This window comes from Mercenaria mercenaria, chromosome 14 (genome assembly GCF_021730395.1).
Source record: "Mercenaria mercenaria strain notata chromosome 14, MADL_Memer_1, whole genome shotgun sequence".
NCBI classification, from domain to species: Eukaryota; Metazoa; Mollusca; class Bivalvia; order Venerida; family Veneridae; genus Mercenaria; species Mercenaria mercenaria.
The window spans coordinates 75,682,324-75,703,043 of record NC_069374.1 but is presented as its reverse complement, the minus strand read 5'-3'; the positions used below and the strand labels follow the sequence as shown (position 1 = coordinate 75,703,043).

General features: G+C 34.1%; 1 protein-coding gene across 8 annotated transcripts; it reads left to right on the top strand.

The window, feature by feature from the left end:
• Positions 1-10,575: 10,575 nt before the first annotated feature.
• Positions 10,576-20,303, top strand: LOC123526942 (nephrin-like). 8 transcript variants are annotated; one of them, XM_053523949.1, is made up of 15 exons: positions 10,578-11,165; positions 11,820-12,128; positions 12,817-13,047; positions 13,310-13,448; positions 13,662-13,768; positions 13,893-13,937; positions 14,766-14,819; positions 15,086-15,127; positions 15,799-15,855; positions 16,079-16,132; positions 17,098-17,154; positions 17,381-17,434; positions 17,725-17,766; positions 19,281-19,337; positions 19,975-20,303. In XM_053523949.1, exons 1-15 carry the CDS (start codon positions 10,694-10,696, stop codon positions 20,055-20,057), a joined length of 1,803 nt encoding a protein of 600 aa, XP_053379924.1. In that variant the 5' UTR covers positions 10,578-10,693; the 3' UTR covers positions 20,058-20,303. The 8 variants fall into 8 exon arrangements, with proteins under 8 accessions (XP_053379925.1, XP_053379926.1, XP_053379924.1 ...); XM_053523945.1 differs by having other exon boundaries at positions 10,592-11,165; positions 12,751-13,047; XM_053523948.1 differs by lacking the exon at positions 19,281-19,337 and having other exon boundaries at positions 12,751-13,047.
• The last annotated feature ends 417 nt before the right edge of the window (positions 20,304-20,720 follow it).

Sequence of the window (20,720 nt, the reverse complement as noted above, 5' to 3'; positions counted from 1 at the left end):
TTAATAGCATTATATTAGCAGACTCTGAACAGAAAATATAACAGAACACTAATACAACACTACGGCGATATCTTATCGGCCGCCAAAAATTTACATAAACAATTCTGTTGGGATAGTTATCAAAAGTATCAGTGGTCTCTTGGCAAGACAGGACCGGTTTTGTCAGAAATTGATAATTAAAAGTAAGTGGGTCTTTTCTTTAGTTGTAATAAATGTTTTACAGCTCTCGTAAACACTTTTGGATTCCTAAAACTTACTTATTTAAGTACCGGTTTTGTATGATTGTAATATTTATGTTTATATCATTCCATTCATATTTCATTTGTGCATATGTGTACAGTTTATATGCGGGTGTATGAACAGTAAGACTTATTATATAATTAAGTTTTCTACTATCACTTTCAAAGTTCCATCTGGCTGGGAAAAGTGAGCGAACCGCATTGTCGCTTTTTAGATAAAAGCTTCATATGGTAGAATTTATGTTAGAAATGTAAACTGAAAATCACTGAATTATATAAAACTCCTCACGCGGATACCTGTGTAGTATACCTTAGATGGCTTCCTCACATAAACAATTCCAAACTAATCCATCAGTAAAATTTTAAAGGACTTATTTTTGGTAAATTGTATTTTTTAACTACATCTTGTTAAAGATCCACCACTTGTCCATTACTAAGGTTGATTCGTACCTCGTTCAGTGCGTAGATAAAGCCATCCAGACGGCTAACGGAAGGTCAGTAATTCTAACCAGATGCCCGCTCGTGATTATATAAAGCTCAGAATGGCACCTTAGGTCTTCCTCTACCTTCAGTAGCTGGAATAAAACGCCTTTGTACCTTTGAGTCGGTGTCACTTTAAACCAAACAAAAAATAAAGATCCAACCATCACAGTTAATATTTTAACGAGAGATAATTTTATAGTACAATTTCATGTTTCATATTACAATCGCTTGACAATTGCACAGTTACTCGTATTTTATCGACCCTCGACTGTAAATGAGCCACTTAAATGCATACCGTTATTAAAGTTGATATTTAGTTTTGTCAGACATCTGTGATTCTGTCTGTCCGTCAGTTGGCGTTGCTGTTGTAACAGATGGGCAAGACATAATTAATATAACTTACCAGAGCTTAAGCTATTATACATTTTGATTCACTGCGTTGAAAGTTGCTCCGTAATATTTAAGAGGTAAAACAAAAAAACTCACATTTTTCTGTAAATTGTTCAGTGACATTTATTTTGTTGAATTATGCTGAATGATTTAAGACATTCAGTTGATAATTTTCAAGATTTCAGCGTGGACCGATGCTGATAATTCCTGATACGAACAATTTACTGACATTTGTAACATTAAAATATGCACAAAGTCTGGTTTTCTTTTTTTGTGCGAACCCATACGATATGTGTTGAGATTTTTGTTTGATGACAGGATCAAGATGCCGCGCCGTTTCAACATTTTGTATGTCGCTCGAATCTGTTTTATCAGAACAGAGCTGCAGAAAATCACAATGAAGTCTGTTTTTAGATTTAGATAAAAATTGAATTGTGAATTTTCAAAATAATATGAAACTAAATCTGTGTTCAATTGTTTTACTCTTCAAAATAACACTTACCAATGCAGAACAAAACAACATTTTAAAAATAATCCAAACAAAATCCAGACATTTGTATATCAACTTTAAGTGCATATGCTTGAAATGCACAAGTACACCTGATATCGCTTTTACAAAATAGATCAGGAAGATAATATAACAAAGCAGTAAAATATTTAAAACTTTCAAATTTTCACAAAGGGCTTTTCATGATACCATATAATTTAACTTAATGTATGCATAGATTAAACTCTGAAATCTTCACATAGAATTTATATATTTTGTATATCTGATATACATATAATGTCACACAAATGGATGTTAGATGAGTAAGTACATGTTCTGTTTTGATAGAATGTTAGTTATAATATTCTTAAAACCAAAGTTGTTTAACTCATATTCAAACGAAATACAGTCATAATTATATGCTCAGTGATTTTCATAACATTACAAACTCGGTTCAATATGAGATCCATGACAGTAATAACTCAGTCTGCATAGTATCGACAAAGACTGCTTCGTGTAATACCAGTTGTGTCATCAGTTTTTTCCACTTGTCGTTTTATGGCGCTTCTTTACCCTTTTCCTCGAGATTCCTCATACCCCGTGGTCTATCTTAGATGTGACCGGAGACAAAACAATTCCCGTCAGTTCAAATTATCTTTCAAGGTTTAAACAGTGTCCAGTGTGTGTTCTGATGTTTACCTGGATGCCCAGTCCTAATGGAATACCACAGGGTAGCCAAATACAGGAAATATAAATGACTTTTCTCTGATCAAAAATTGTTAAACAACTGTTTAAAGAAGTTTTTCCCATAAACTTTAATGTTTAAATTTGTTCCTTTGTTACAAATTCGAATTGCTATAGGGGGCACCAGTCCAAATAATTTATCCTGCCTTCATTTCTGAAGGTAACAGAAAAAGAATTCAGCAACTATTAACAATAGCAAATTTATTTAGAAAAGTAACGATTCAATTGCCTTAAAATGTAAACTAGCAGTAAAATCTACTTACAGTGTTCAAGAATAGTCCAAATGATGTCCTGCTCAAATTTGAATCCAGTCTATTATTTCCAAATTTATCATTCAATCCAATCTCAATTTAGTAAATCCAATGAATTTAAATCCTCCCTTAAAAGATTGATTTTAATCCACAATGTTAATGTATATCCACCAAATGTTAAATGTCCGAACTGGTGATATTTTTCTATTAAAATATACCGCAAAGCTGTTCAATAAGACCTTAATTTAGGTTTTATCTGACCTCAAACAGCTTCCTATTTAAAGCATCATGGAAGGTTCTTGAACCTGATATCACGTATCACCAAGAATAACAAAAGGACCATGATGGTGCTGAATCGCTCACCTGTCCTCACATGACCCAGTTTTGAACTGAGTATGACGTTGTTTTTTCTATAATTTGAATGGTGACCTAGTTTTTGAGTTCATGTGACCCAGTTCTGAACTTGACCTAGATATCATCAAGATAAAAATTCTGACCAATTTTCATGAAGATCCATTGAAAAATATGGCTTCTAGAGAGGTCACAAGGTTTTTTCTATTTTTAGAACTACTGAACTAGTTTTTGACCGCAGTTGACCAAGTTTCGAACTTGACCTAGATATCATCAAGATGAACATTCAGACTGACTTTCATACAGATCCCGTGAAAAATATGGCCTCTAGAGAGGTCACAAGGATTTTTATTATTTGACCTACTGACCTAGTTATTGACGGCACGTAATCCAGTTTCTAACTTGACCTAGATATTATCAAGATGAACATTCTGACCAATTTTCACGAAGATCCATTTAAAAGTATGGCCTCTAGAGAGGTCACAAGGTTTTTCTTTTTTTAGACCTACTGACCTAGTTTTTGACCGCAGTTGACCCAGTTTCGGATTTGTCCTAGATATCAACAAGATTGACATTCATAGCAACTTTCATACAGTTCCTATGAAAAATATGGCCTCAAAGAGATCACAAGGTTTTTTTATTTTTTGACCTACTGACCTAGTTATTGACGGCACGTGACCCAGTTTCAAAACTGACATAGATATCATCAAGGTGAACATTTTGACCAATTTTCATGAAGATCCATTCCAAAGTATGGCCACTAGAGAGGTCACAATATTTCTCTATTTTTAGACCTTCTGACCTAGTTTTTGACCGCAGTTGACCCAGTTTCGTACTTGTCCTAGATATTATCAAGATTAATATTCAAACCAACTTTCATATAGATCCCATGAAAAATATGGCCTCTAGAGAGGTCACAAGGTTTTTTTATTATTTAACCTACTGACCTAGTTTTTGAGGCACGTGACTCAGTTTCAAACTTTACCTAGATATCATCAAGGTGAACATTCTGACTAACTTTCATGAAGATCCATTGAAAAGTATGGCCCCTATTTAAAGACTAATAATGAATTTACTAATTCAAAATAAGTTTAAATACCTTTACATTTTATCAATTAAAATAATTTGTCAAAAGTTTGCCAAAAGTTTGCCAAGGTGGCAGACACTGACACATTGCTGCCTTCGTCACTGTGGTGAAACGGACACCGGATATAGCTCAGAAAGTGATAAGTAAACAGGCAAATGTGCAGTTGTTTTTCTTTACCAGAGGTAAGATCTTGCTGTATTAACGCTTATCTACCGTATCCACAAATGAAACCAGTGTTTGATCTCATAGCTGAATGCTAAATTTAGACTTTGGTGTATTGTATAATGCTCACGATTTAGCAGAGCATGAAAACTTTTACTAAAAATTTGAGATGATCACCACAGAATTCACAGAATTTCCACAAATATTGTTATTTTTAAGGAATATTTCGAATAAATTAAAATTCTGAATCGAACAATTTTACGAGCATAAGCTAAACTATTTTTATTGTAAGAATTGGCAATGTAACTTTTAAACTGTTAAAGATATGCCCTTAGAAATGTTTACAAAACTGTAATGGGGATAGCCGTATTATGTACTGAGGATAGTTTCTAAGTTGACAAATGTATACTGAGGATAGCATATAGAATGACGGGACAAAAAACCCTGTTTTCTGATTGATAGTAACACTGTCCATGTACAATATATGTCTTTTTCAAACTTTTCAATTACTAGGTCTTACCACAATGAGATGACAACTAAAACATGGATCTATATAACGATCCAATATATTGCCGACTGTAACTGTTTGATCTGTGTTATCCGTAACATAATTTTTCTATGAATTTCGGATCAAGATATCAACCACACGTTGAGGGGCCTCTGTGGCCGAGTGGTTAAGGTCGCCGACATCAAATCATTTGTCCCTCGTCGATATGGGTTCAAGCCTCAATTGGGGAATTGAATTATTCATGTGGGGAAGCCATCCAGCTGGCTTATGGAAGGACGGTTGTTCTACCCAGGTGCCCACTCGTGATGAAATAATGCACGGTGGGTCACCTGGTGTCTTCTTCCACTATCAAAGCTGGGAAGTCGCGATATGACCTATAATTGTATTTCTAACTTAATCTAAGTAACAATGAATTTGATCTATGCTCTTCAAAATCAACGTCTATAAGCAAGCTGCTTAAATATCAAGAATGGTCGCAATATTTAGTTTCTCTCTGTAGTTAACGTGCAGAGACCATTTTTCTGTTCCAAGTAACAAGAGGCCAAAACGCAAAGCACGGTCTTAGAAAAGGCATCAAGTGTACCAAATTAGATCACAATATCTCATTCCTAGCTGAAGACCTCTATGTGCAAAACGTGCCTACGTGATTTACAAAGCTATACCATATATAGCAAACACCATGTCAATTCTAAGGCCATATATTGAATGTTCACTGTTAAACCTATGTTAAACCTAACCCTAACCTTTATAGTCAGTATATAGTACACTCAATACGTGCGTACATCCAATAGGGGCGATTTAATGTTGACGCAATGTTTTGAGTCCCTCGATAAGTCAGATTTAAACTTGATACCATATTCAAATATTTGCGACTCAAACGTTGAGGCTTGTGCACACTACGGTTAACTAATCTATACTTGTGAACTCAATATTGTTTACCCATTTTTAACTGATTTGAAATCAATGCCTTGAAATGTCTGTTGGTTGCGGGTTTTGGTAGATTTATTTTCTGTTTGAATGCCAGTCTATGAATATACATGAATGAGAAACAAATACAAATTTAATGTGCCTCATATCTAAGATGAACTCTGCCTGACCTAGCATGTGATGTAACCATGGGCTGGAATAACTTTTCATTGATAGATCTTGTATAATCTAAATGGTCAGTGTGAGAGGTTGAATAGAAAATGCTTGTTCATTGATAATTTATCAGCGTTGTTCGTGAATGGAACTATTTTGTGTAGCACATGAACATCCTTTAGATGTGATTCGGAAGAAATAAAGATGCTATATGATTGTCAGAAATACACTTGTAACTTTGGTAGCGGGATATCCCCGCAACCAAAAAGGATACTTATTTTTGTGGACAAAATCTATTTGGATTGAAATTGCACATTAGAAACTAAGGGAAGTAACTGAATCCTATCTGCTAAATTAAATGCAATATCTACTCAATTTGACCAACCATTGCAAGTATTGATCTGGAGGGCCGAACAGTTAGACAAGTGGACGAAAAGAAAGACGAGCATACCGAGAGGTCAGAGTGAAACTGTTTTAAGTGCATACAGATTTGTTGTTTTTTTTAAAAGAAAAAAACACTTTTACTCTCATCTCTCGATATGGACTATGGTGAAATCATATCCCCACGACTAACCGTAAAGCTAAAAAGCCGTAACCATTATCGCAGTCTCATTATTCAAAAAGGATCGTTACTATCCTCAGTCCACTCAATTGCTATCCCCTGTGCAGTAATTTTATTTGCTCCGTCTATCCTCAGTACACTTTCAGGTCATCAAAAAGCACAAATATCTCCGCAACAACATAACGTATCGTATTGATATCTAACATAATACGGGACGATATAATTTCAATAAAATCGCTCGATTCAGTTTTTACTCTTACTCTTGTTGTTTTATGTAAGAAATCCTACCGCCTTACTGAACATTTGTTAGTGATCATGCAGCTTTCATCGAGGAGTGTACTATCATACAAGAAAAGAGACTAATTTCCATCATAGACGTACATTGTAAATGATCAAGCTATTCAAAACTCTTCAATTTTGATAAATATATCAACATAAAATACAAAAAATGATGAAAAACTTATCGTGAGTCAAAATAAAACGTTCATTTTCTTATCACTTTTTGAGCTATATCCGGTGTCCGTTTCCCCACAGTGTTCGTGGCAGAAATTTGGCAGAAATTTAAATATAAGTATTTTATCAAATTTAAGTATATTAAATAACATTGTTGAAGTCTTGCCAAAAGTTTGGCAAGGTGGCAGCGACTGCCACTTTGCTGCCTTCGTGGCAGGATTTTGGCAGAAATTTGGCAGTTCTAGTGTCTGATTATAATTTACTGAAGGTTTTCATAAAGTACTATGAAAACCTGTTTTTTTTTTTTTGTTTTTTTTTAATAGGTCGGCAATGGTTGGTTTGGACCGAGGGTGAGGGTCAAAATGGGGCCAAACTGCGCCAGAACCATCATAATCTATACTACTTACACAATAATTTGTGGACGGACGACGGACGGACGACGGACGATCGCATAATCTCATCTTGTCACTACACTAAAAATCTTAACCTTTTCATTGACATTTTGAAATCCTATGGTAAACGTCTGAAAATAAAAAGATATTGTATAAGTATAGGTAAATCAGCCTACTTGTAAAAAGTCTTAACTCCTATAACGGAGCTGCTCAATGGCATTTTGTAATGGTATGCTACGTATAAGTCACTGTATTGTACATTAGTCAAGTTGGCATATTTTACGATGCAAAAGTCGCATGTGATCAGCATTTAATCAAACAATCAATATCGTCAGTTGATATTTTGTAAATACGGATGTGCAAGTCAATATTATATTTATTCTAAACTTTTAGTTTCTGTTGCTGTCTATTGTGAAAGTGATTTCATGGCCCTAACCCAATCAAAATCCCGGGAAAAGTGCTGTATAGTTAAGTTAAAAGGCTCCTTAACATACATTAAAGAAACAAGATACACCATAATGCGTTGCAATTGTACCCACCGCACACTGCGTTGGAATCAGTTTTGGTCGATTATTTTGTATGCATGCAATGAAAATTTACCGATTACTGAGGAATAGCTAGTTTTTGCTTGACAGTGTCATACTTATGATTTGGTACAAACGTTCTCAGGGGTCGTTTTGTACAAAATTTTACCATTTTTGGTGGAAATTTTAAAAAACGGCAGTCCATCGTCAAACTGTGCAGAAGTGTTTACATTAATGACAAAGAATTAATTTAATTGCACTGAACAAGTGTTTGTGGCTGGAAGAGCACACATGTGGGCTCCTGTCTCACTGGTTGTTTTCAGTCAAACGTGAAAAACTCATTAGAAAAAGTACCGATGTCAGCGTAAATCTGGGTGGGTGGGGATCTAAATATGCCAAAAATGGACTGGTCAAACATTGTCCCAACCTCAGACTGTAGGTATCAGTCCTTCTACAGGGAATTCATTAATATCTTATTTGACCCAAGTAGTCCAGGAGCCAACTCGTGAAAATCACATCCTAGATCTATTCATGACGAGTTACCCGTCAATTGTCAAACGAACCAGTGTAATTCCAGGTATCAGTGATCATGATGCTGTCCTGGTACAGTCAAACGCATCTGCCCAAAAGAAAGCCCCAAAAACCTAGACAAATTCACCTCTATAAAAAGGCTGACTGGGATGGTCTTAGGTCATATGTATCAGAACTCCATAACTCCCTTACATTGTCAAACTCCTATGAAAATTTATCAGTAGAATCTCTTTGGAAGACCATCGCCAGCTCTATCGAAGAAGGAATTAAGAAATTTATCCCGTCTAAAATGTCATCAACCAAAGATAAATTCCCTTGGATCAAGGTTATCCTAAAACGACTCTACAGAAGACGGGATTAAGACTTTAGGAAATATAAGACAAACAAAATTCCCAAGGAAACTTACCTTAGTCTCAAACATCAATGTAGGAAAGAAACCAAATTAGCATATGAAGAGTACCTTGAAGATATCCTTAATGTGAACGTCGAAACTGATCAAATGCAAGCACAACATAACAGACCAAACACCAAGAAAGTATACAGCCTCCTCAAGCACTCAAAACAAGATTCCACTGGCATTGACACACTCAAACATGACAACAAACTTCACACACAGGACCCTGACAAAGCCACAGAACTCAATAAGCAATTTCAGTCAGTTTTTACTTCAAAATCTCCTCTCTCTCTGAAAAATATGACTGATATGAAGGTCCAGGATATCGCAGATACAGGTAAAGAGATCCCTGGAAAAGAAACGTACAGTCCACACAAACCTATGCCTGATATTGAAATTTCAACACAAGGTATTGAAAAACTACTCAGCAACCTTAATCCCCATAGAAAATGGCGAATGTCGCTCCCATCTTTAAGAAAGGCTCTAGGTCAGACCCAGCCAACTATCGCCCAATATCTCTTACCTGTATCTTGTGTAAAACCCTGGAACACATTGTATCCTCTAGCATAACAAAACACTTCACAAAGAACAATATGTTCTATGAATTGCAGCATGGTTTCCGAAGAAAGAGGTCTTGCAAACTCAGTTACTAATGTTAGTAGAAGATATCCTTCAATTCTTGAACCTGAAAAGTCAAGTTGACCTCATACTCCTTGACTTTTCAAAGGCGTTCGATATGGTCAACCATGAAAAACTACTCTACAAGCTGCATTTCTATGGTGTAAGGGGTCATACTCTTAAATGGATTAAAGCTTTTCTTGATAACAGGTCACAGTCAGTGGTAGTTAACGGGTCCACATCAGGCACCATACCAGTCTCCTCAGGTGTTCCCCAGGGTTCGGGCCTCGGGCCTCTCTTATTCTTATCTATATCAACGATCTACCTGACTTTATTAAACACTCTAAAGTTCGACTCTTTGCCGATGACACGGCCATCTACCTTTCTCTGACTGTCTCTTCTCATTCAAGCCTACTACAACAAGACTTACAGCAGCTGGAACTCTGGGAACCAAAATGGGACATGAAATTCAATCCGTCTAAATGCCAAGTATTACAGATCACTAAACGTAAAACACCTATACCAACACAGTACCTTTTACACAAAACCATCTTACAAACAGTACCATCTGCAAAATACCTTGGCATAACTATATCACACAACCTTACATGAAATGATCACATTGACAACATCACCAAAAAACTAACCAAACATTGGGTTTCTTAAAGGCAAAGAAAATCTCCTATATAAGTGACCCCCCCCCCCCTCCACCCCCCCCCCCTCCCCGCAAATACCAGACTTTTTAATCCCCAATATACAAGATCCTGTCTGGTCCAGTCTGGTAAGGGTCCATAAAACCCCTGTAGACTTGACATGTAGCCTAATTATTGTCAGAGAATCATAAATTTTATTGCCTACAGGTAAATTGGTTATTTCCTGTGTTTTGCATTTTATTAATTGAAATGCTGTTGTTTTTTTTAGTCTTTTTTCAGCATGTACACAAAATTATTTTAATTGATAAGATACTAATTTTGATTGCTCAGTCATGTTAAGTAATTAAATTATAACTCTTATAGCAAAGCATTTCTCACTAAGATAATTGCTGGATTTTATTTAAATTAAAAAAAGGTTCAGTTTTTTTTTTAATAGATAAAAAGGTTAAGAAAAAGGATGTTTCTTTATTTCCTTATATTGTGTGTACGAAGTGGTATCAAAAGCAAATTAATCAAAATAAAATTACTATAAAATTCGATATACATATATATCTATTAAAACCTTACAATTTTAAAGTTTAATTAGAAGTCTTTCACCTGTAAATCTATTTAAGCCTAGAAGGTTAAAGAAAGCTGCCATTTCATGAAATATACATTCAGTTCAATACATAATATAACGTTAGGTTTTTTATTGTCAATGCTGTTGGTTCGGAATATCAGGTATTTTAATGGAATTGACTTATAGTGGATTCAGTGTTGTTATATTTTCTGGTCCTTTGGGATCATGGAGTCCATTCAACATATGTGTAATAGAGTTCCGCTTAAGCCGGTGCTAGGGGGCGTGAGAGGTGTTGCACATTTCATTACCTCTCATGAACAGACTCAATCAAACCGAGTCTGCTATTATTGTTCGTGGATGCATTCTTTGCTTCCAAAGGATATTTTTACAGATTTTATTACAGATAAGGCAGGTGTGGTAGACTTCTTTCTGAATGGACATCAAGGTCAAAATCCCGTTACTATAGACGAGAACACAACTATTGAATTTAGATGCAAAATTGACAGTAACCCCAAATCAAATATAACGTTATATTTCATGGATAATATCTTGAAGACGACCAAGGATTATGCGCTAGCCCTTGCATATACGAGTCAATCTGCAGGATGTCTTCAGGCTGGAGTATATGTATGTACAGGAATGAATGAATATAATTATAGGAAGCCGTCTAAAAAATATCTCACCATAAATGTCAAATGTAAGTTAAAACCTTAGTCATGATTATCAATGATTCTGATGTTAAATTTGCTCATTTTTAACACATTTGAATTGGTTTACAATTTTTATTATTGCTCTTTAAAGAGGTATCAAAAGTCCCACATCCCACCTTCTCTAATAATAGTTTCCACATGTCCGAAATCCGGTTTATAATTGTTGCAATTAACAATGTTTTGAAAGATGCAAATATATTGTTTGAATGGAATTCTATAAGAATAAATATATCTGCGATTAGTACTGACAATGTGATAGATCCTTATTAATTTGTTTGTACTCTACCCGTCCTATCATACTTCTTGTTTGCTCATTAACACAGGTAATTTATTCTCTGTTAGAATAACCGGCCAAGTAAAATAGTCATTTTTTAGCTAACTTCTGCGAATCTAGGAATGTTGTGATCAATGTTTATTCATATATGTACAGTTAAAATAAGATGACATCATATTAAAGCAGTGGGCATATTGCTTTAATTGTATTTTAATCAGTTCACATGTAATGAATATAAACAACATGTATACCAAACGACATGAGTATTTGGTCTTAAACAGAAATCACTCTTATTCGAACTTATTCTTGACCGGTCATGCTCGGATACTGTAATTGGCTCATCTTATCTTTTTTTTTTATTTGCTAGGTTTCCCTCGACCCTCACCGACAGTAAAGGTAAGAGATAGAATATTTAGTTCTGAACAAGTTCCGGTTACCCTGAGTTTCACAGCTTTAGCCTATCCAGTACCCGATATTTCTGGTTACAAATGGCGGCGATATAATGGTTCTGTATGGATATCTCTAGCAGTCAATGACAATATCATTATAAATACGTCTGGACTACAATCAAATCTTACAATACTCGAGGTCGCACGAACAGACTATGGGATGTATCGTCTGGACATTGAAAACTCCATTGGAATTTTTGAGCAAATGTTTACAGTTGGACCAGAAGGTATTGTGAAAATATAAATATCATTTTAAGAAGATATCACTTTTAATATTAGCACTGGGTTCTTCCTAAAATCCTTTAGCCTTTCAAGTCGTACATCTGGACTACAAAAAATTCTTACAATTCTTGAGTTCGGACGATCGGACTACGGAACGTATCGTCTGGACATTGAAAACTGTACCGGAACTTTTGAGCAAATATTTACAGTTAGACCCGAAGGTATTGTAAAATATAAATATAATTTTAGGAGATTTTCGCTTGAAATATCAGATTTCTATAGAAAATAAATTTTGAAACTTTTACTACATTTTACTATTTTTAAACATATTATTATATTCATATTTGCTTTTTAAATATTTTTAAAAGTATCTAATGATGACCTTACCTTATGTATTATACCGCATTTCTATCTTTAAGGAAACAATTCAATCTTTACTAATATAATTGTAACGAAATAAGATTGCCGATAAATTGTTTTAAATCCGGTTTACTAGCCTCTTTCTATAGAATTTGCACTCAGAAAATTGAAATTGTGAAATTAATAGCTTCTATTAAACTGATACATGTTCATCTAGTCGTGCAATGTTGTACTGCAGTTACAAAAATTCTATGCTTATTATTTTAGAAAAGCCGTATCCACCAATTGACTTTGAGCATATCGAAGATCTAAAAACAGAATCCTCCTTCACAGTGAGATGGAGGCCAGGTTTAGATGGCGGACCAGCTCAGACATTTATCCTGAGATATAAGAAAGTATCAGCCCATACGTGGGTTAATGTTTCTATTGCGGACAAAGGCGAAGAGCATATGAACTATACTCTGAGTGGTTTGACGAGTGGTTCTGAATACGAAATTATGATATATTCTGTCAACAAACTCGGAAGATCAGCTACATCGGGTGAACTTCGCATCAGAACAAAGGGTACAATTTAGCCGTTATATTTATATTTGAACCTTATTTACAAATATATCTCTCAGATCGTATTCACTGCTTCTGTTGGAAATACTTTGCTTTTATCGATACGAAGCCTGAATGATAATACCGTTGTGCTAAGAATTTTTCTTTCCAAGTTGCTTTAACGCTTGTATTTAGCATTAAAACGGTAGTCTAAATTTATATTTAATATACTGTGTGCCTTATAGAAGTAAAATCTAACACAGCCAATTATCATTTCATTGAATAGACATTCCTCGTGGAATCGCCAAGACGACGGAACTACCAACCATGAGTATAATATTGGGAACACTTGTAGCGTTGATAACCATTGTGATTTTGGGCATGGTTGTGACCATTTTTGTAAGGAGAAGACTGACTAACTCAAGGTTATTTTACACACCTGAATGTTTAATTTGATCGACTACCTTATCTAATTCATAAATGAAGTACAATTATATACTCCAAATATATGCATATACTTAAAACAATATATATATATATATATATAAGGTTTCAATAAATCAAAACAATACTGGCCTATATTCAGTCATTATAGTTCGTTATATAAAATAGCCAGTGTCTTATAATTCGCTTTACAGACACAACAAGCGGCTTATCACAACCAAGCTTTTTGCATATGAAAATGTAGAGTACAGCAAGGACGAGAATAATGAAAGCAGTCGAAAAGAAACTAAACAAATTTCAGGTAGTGTTTGATTTCAAATGGTGAAATATGTTGTTGAGTTTTAATTCGCGATGAATTTCTCTCCTGCATTTTCTTGTCATGGTGATTAGATTAAGTAAATTAATGTTCTCTTTTCAATCTGTAGTACCAGGCTTCATGAAAGAACTGGAAACAAGCGTACACTGCCGTGGTAATGTCTTTCAATGTTTTATTTCATTTTGGCTAGGAATTTAAAATAAAACAAAATATAATTATATTGTAAAAGCAGGGTGAAACGTAAAAACAGTTTAGATTCTATTAAGCTCGTGTTATAAGGCGTCTTGGATGTTGTGGACATCAATACCGTTCATGAGACTTTAAATCACCTCTGCTATTGTTTTGCTTGGTTGTGTGTTGCTTCCAAAGGATCTTCTTATAGCTGTATTAATCAATGGCCAGAAACTGTGTTTAACTATCAATTATATTCAAGTATTCTCTTGCAATATTATATTATTTCGATTTAAGAGTCATTAAAGAATTTTAAAACAGTACATGAGGACATCGATAACTATCAACATGAATTTAATTATTAGATTACCGGTAGTAAGAAATAATTCATGGAACAGTTTAGCTTTGTAATAGGATTAACACTGCAACATATTTAAAATGTTCACTACTAAAAATCATTTAGCGTTTAAGTAGATTATCTAGTAACTGTCAGTAAAATATATTTTTTCTTAAATTCCTTAATGAACAATTGATGCTGAAGTAGGTCTGAAATTACAAACATTTCTTAAATATCATAAATAACGTAAGAAATATTGTTCGCAAAACCGATTTATAGTTTGAAGATTAAATAAAACTACTGTACCTTTGCAAATGATATGCAAAAGCATAGTCTCAAATGAAACTGTGTTGTACTTTATGTTTGGTATAATTCGCTTCAGGTTTAAAAAATATGCATATTTAAAGTAGCAAAATTGTGAAAAAAATGTTTACAAAGAATTTATTATCAATAGCATTTTCATTATCATTGAAGCCAAAAGTTTAAAGCCACAACTGCGGCAGTATGAGGCAACAGATAAAGGAAAAGGTACTCTCTCTCTCTCTCTCTCTCTCTCTTACTGCTTCGTCATCGCGTTAAAAATGTTAACCATTTATGTTAGGGTACAAATGGTCTACATTTCTATAACAACTAAGGATACGCTAAATAACCTGTAATCCTTTTGTAACTTTCAATACTTGTATGATACCTAGCAATGAATACATTAAAAGGAAAAGGCTCTTTCATTTTTTGTTACTGTTGCATGTTACAAGTTTCTAAATATTGCATTAAAGCTTTATTTTCAAAATTTACAGATTCCATCCATGCATACGGTGGACTTGAGGAAGTCACTAAACGTAAGATTTATTTTTCATCTAAACGCATCTAAATGGTAGTAACTATACCATTTTAGTTGTCTAGGTGCCGTTTGTATCAATAAATGTATACGTGATTGCATTTTAGGATTTCCTCTTCATTTTTCCAAAGTTATCGGAACGTCAGGGAATGTTTGCATAAACACAGATTAAAAACAAATTACAAGTATTCTGCAATCATTCTATGAAAGTGAAAAAAAAAACAATTAACATGATTATACTCATCAATGTTCGTAGAGCATTGGAACTGTGTTTTACAAAATACAATGTAGATGCATTCAATTTTCTTCATAAAGTAAGTTAAGAAATAAAAGTTAGGATAGATTTCCCAGAAGCATAGATTACCCCCAAAGACAGCCAGAGAGTCATTCATTGCAACTCTGGTGGAAAGATATAGGGGACGGGTTGTTTTGAGCCCCACCGATGAAATTGGTCATATTAAGGACATGCCTGTTGACAATAATGGTAACTCCTTTCCTGGCTGGTATAGTTTCTAAACGAAAAAAAAGGATACTTTTGATTAAACCTACAAGGAAAGAGTAAATGACTACTTTTGATATTATTCTTTCTCTTTTGATATATTTTAAAACCAGACGACTCATAATTTCGTTTGTTGTTTGAAACGTTTTATTTTCGTTTCATAATTATTCTAGGTTTAGATGTTGATAAGAGGCAAAGTCACATGTATGAATCGATAGAGATAGTGAAAGGTATGATATAGGTCTAATTATATTTTTGCAAAATATAATGTGTTTTTGTGCTGACAAAATAAATCCACTTTCTTTAGTACAGTCACAAAAGAAAATATTTTGTTCTTTAGGATTGGTGTGGTATTTGTTTCAAATATATAATAAAGCATATTTAAAGAGGCAAAATTTTGAACATAATTTTTTAACTAAGGATCAATCAATAACATTTTCATTATTATTTAAGGGGAAGTGTTAAAGCCAAAAATGCGACAGTATGAGGAAAAAGATAAAGGAAAAGGTACGCTCTCTCTCTCTCTCTCTCTCTCTCAATAATTCTTACAGGCATCGTCGCGAAAATAAGTTGACCTTTCATTTTAGGGTAGAGATGACCTTTCTACATTTGTTACAGCTAAGGATAAGCGATATGACCTGTAATTCTTCTGTCACTTTCGATACTTGTGTGACACGTTTTGACGTATCAAAGCAGAGAATAAACTTAAAAGGAGAAGTATTTTCCATTCTTTGTAACTGTTGCATGTGATGGGTTTCTGAATAATGCAGTAAAGCTTTATTTTCAAAACTTACAGGTTCCATCCATGCATACGGTGAACTTAATGAAGTCACTACACCTAAGATATATTTTTTCATGTAAATGCATCTAAGGGGTAGAAATTAGACCATTTTAGTTGTCCATGTGCCTTTTGTATCAATAAGTAAATACACGATTGCAATATAGGATTTCATCTTCATAATTCCAACGATTTTGAACGTCAGTGAAAGTTTGAACTATGTATTCTAAATAAATACAGATTATTCTACAATTATTCCGTGAAGTGACAAGAGCAGGAAACAATTAACATGCATAATACTCATCGATTTTCATAGAGCATCTGAATTGTGTATTACAAAATACGATATAGATTCATTCAATCTTCTTCATAAAATAACTTAAGAAATAAAGGTTCGGGTAAATTTCCCAGAAGCATAAAGTAGCCAAAAGACAGCCAGAGTCATTCGTTGCAACTTAAGTGGAAAAATATAGTGGACGGATTGTTTCTAACCCCACAGATCAAATTAGTTATGTGAAGGACATGCCACACATCAATTATCATAATAACTCCTTTCCTGGCTGGTATAGTTACTAAATGAAGAAAATATGCAGTTTGATTAAACCTAAGGTAAAAGTAAATGACTACTTTTGCATTTATTCTTTATCTTTTGATATCTTTTAAACGTTTTAGTTTCGTTTCATATTTATTCTAGGTTTAGATGTTGAGAAGAGGCAAAGTCACAAGTATGAATCGATAGAGATAGCGAATGGTAAGATATAGCTCTTATTCTATCTTTGCAAAATAAAATATGTCATTGTGCTAACGATATAAATCAACTTTATCAAGCATAGTCACAAATGAAAAATGTTTCGTTCTTTAGGAGTGGTATTTGTTTCAAATATATAATAAAGCATATTTAAAGAGGCAAAAAAATAAAATAAATAAATCTGATAACTAAGAACTAATTATCAATAACATGTTCATTATTATAAAAGGGGAAGTTCTAAGGCCAAAAATACAGCAGTACGAGGCAACAGATAAAGGAAAAGGTACTCCCCCTCTCTCTCTCTCTCTTAATAATTGTAACTGCTCCGTCGTCGCGTTAATAAGTTAACCTTTCATGTTAGGGCACATATGGTCTTTTACATTTGTTACAGCTAAGGATAAGCGATATGACCTGTGATCCTTTTGTCACTTTCAATACTTGTATGATACGCTTTAATACATCAAAACAACAAATGAACTTAAAAGGAAAAATCTCTTTCATTTTTTGTTGTTAATGTTGCATGTAAACAGCTGTCTGAACATTGCAGTAGAGCTTTATTTTTATAATTTACAGGTTCCATCCATGCATACGGTGCATTTGATGAAGTCACTAAACGTAAGATTTATTTTTCATCTAAGCGCATATAAGGGGTAGTAATGAGACCATTTTAGTTGTCTGCATTTTGTATTTCCTCCCCATGTTTCCAACGATTTAGAACGTCATGGAATGTTTGCATTATGCATTCTAAATAAATACAAATTTTAAATATTCTGCAATTATTCTATGAAAGTGAAAAGACAATTAACATGCATTATACTCATCGATTTTCTTTACGATAGAGCAAAATAAAATGTAGATGCATTAATTCTCCTTCATGCAGTAACTTAGAAAAATAAAGACAAGAGTAGATTTCCCAGAAGCATAGAGTACCACTGGCGCCAGATCAGAAAGAAAATGCCTCTGCACATGTTATACCCTACCCCTAGGTATTCTATAAGAACCATGGTCATGAAAGGGAAAATATACTAACCCGTTTCAATCGTACATTTCTCAACTTAAACGCGCAGTTCGGTGAATGGGTACCTAGTATATTGAACAAGCAATAATTTATCTTCCATCGTGCACCAGTCACCTTGTCTCAATATTCCATATTGCTGAGATTATCAACATATTTTATGCTTTCGTCAACTTTACAGAAAAAAACTTGCTTGACCTCCCCTAATGAACATCCGGTCTAGAGGTCACGGCCATGTGCACATGTTTGGCAAAATGTAAACAAACAAAATCAGAATTTAAAAAAAATACAATTTCACACTAAAACTGGAAATGATGAATGAAATTCATCTTGTTTAATGATCTTTAATTTGAAATCGTACATTGGCTTGCATCTGTTCTGTTTATTTTATTTATTTTGCACATTTATGCTGCATTTTCACATTTTAGCGAACACATGTAGTAAAATGACGATTTTTTTACTACAGCCAATCAGAATGGTTTTGTAATCTAGAACGGAACTTCACCGGGGAAGGTCAAGCAAGTTTTTGTGTAACGTTGAAATAGCTATAAACTACGCGTTGTTTTTCTAAGATAAGAAGTATTGAAGAAATGTGACCGGGACACAATGGAAGATAAATCACCACATGTTTGATATCCATAGTACACATTTACCGAACTGCGTGTTTTAAGTATGAAATGCGCGATTGAAACGGGTTAGAAAATGTTCCCCTTCATGACCATGGTTCTTATAGAATACCTAGGGGTAAGGTATAACATGTACAGAGGCATTTTCTTTCTATTCTGGTGCCAGTGTAGAGTACCCCCAAAGACAACCAGAGAGTCATTCATTGAAACTCTAGTGAAAAGATATACATGTAGTAAACGGGTTTTTTCTAACCCCACAGATCAAATTCGTAATATTAAGGACATGCCAGTTATCAATAATTACAACTCCTTTCCTAGCTGGTATAGTTACCAAAGGAAGAAATATACAGTTTAATCAAACCTAAGAAGTTAGAGTAAATGACTACCTTTGATGTGAGTCATTCTCTTTCAATATCTTTTAAAATTAGACGAGTCATAGTTTCGTTTCTTCTTTGAAATCGTTTATTTTAGTTTCATAGTTATTCTAGGTTTAGATGTTGATAAGGGGCAAAGTCACAAGTATGAATCGATAGAAATAGTGAAAGGTATGATATAGCTCTGATTCTATCTTTGCAAAATAAAATGCGTCTTTGTGTTGACGACATAAATCCACTTTATCATAATCGCTTTATTAAAGTGTGGATCAGTCGTTTGTCTATTAGGCTCTGTATTAACCAAATTAAATGACAACCTACGAGTGCTCTCGTTTTACCATTTTTGATACAGCTTTTTTTCATCGGCGATTATCGTTTAATCAGTTTGTTTAAAACTCTGTAATTCTGGTAACCTTAATTAAATGGTTTTGTTTATCAATAGCGAATTGTTTGAAAAGTACACATTTCTGTATCATTTATTCATAATAGTTGTCGATGTTGCATTAGGTATAACGATGATAATTTTGAAACATAGGTCCGATTTGTTATGTCAAACACAAGGCCGCTGTGAGCAAGGATACAGCTATGTGTTTGCTAAAATATCGAAACGTATTACCTGACTGTAACATATAGAATACAACCAAGGGGAAAACAAATCCATAACTAATGGATTAACATTTCAAATATATGTCTTACGATGTTACTTTTAATACATTGTTAAAAATTATTTAATTCTGAAACATGTATTGGTTTAAAACGAAGACACTTTGTAATACATGTGAAAACAATCTCTGTCTTAATCTTTCAGACAACAAAGAGTTACAAACGCACGAAAAAGGAATTGACGATGAAATAAACTATTCGGTGGAGAATTATGAAAATCTGCTGTAAATCAACTAAATCAAATTTAATTACCGTATCTAAAGACACAAATAAAGTATTGAGTGTAACTAATAATATTGCTGTTTTGTAATAAGATACTGCTTTATACAAGTTGAGATCCATGGTATCATTTATGAACACAACGAAGCAGTTATAGTTTCCAAGTTTAAAAAAAAATCCGTAATATGAAACTTAAAAAGAAAACCACGCATGCTTTAACTGATTGTACGGGAAATAAAGCTTATTGATGTTCAATTTATTTTCCTTTTTATTCTTCAGTTAATGAATTTATAACTTTATTGAGATGCATTCAGGAAATTTAAAAACGCCTTATCTAATCATTGAATTACATTTATTTTATAACAGATTTTATTAACTACCGTATGGCGGCTGTGAGACCTGTCCATGTAGTTGGATCCACCGTTGTCACATTTTCAGTTCCTTTGGCATCACGAGGGGCCTCCGTGGCCGAGTGGTTAAGGTCGCTGACTTCAAATCACTTGCTCCTCATCGATGTGGCTTCGAGCCTCACTCGGGGCTTTGAATTCTTCATGTGAGGAAGCCATCGAGCTTGCTTACGGAACGTCGGTGGTTCTACCCAGGTTCCCGCTCGTGATGAAATAATGCACGGAGGGGCACCTGGGGTCTTCCTTCACCATCAAAGCTGGAAAG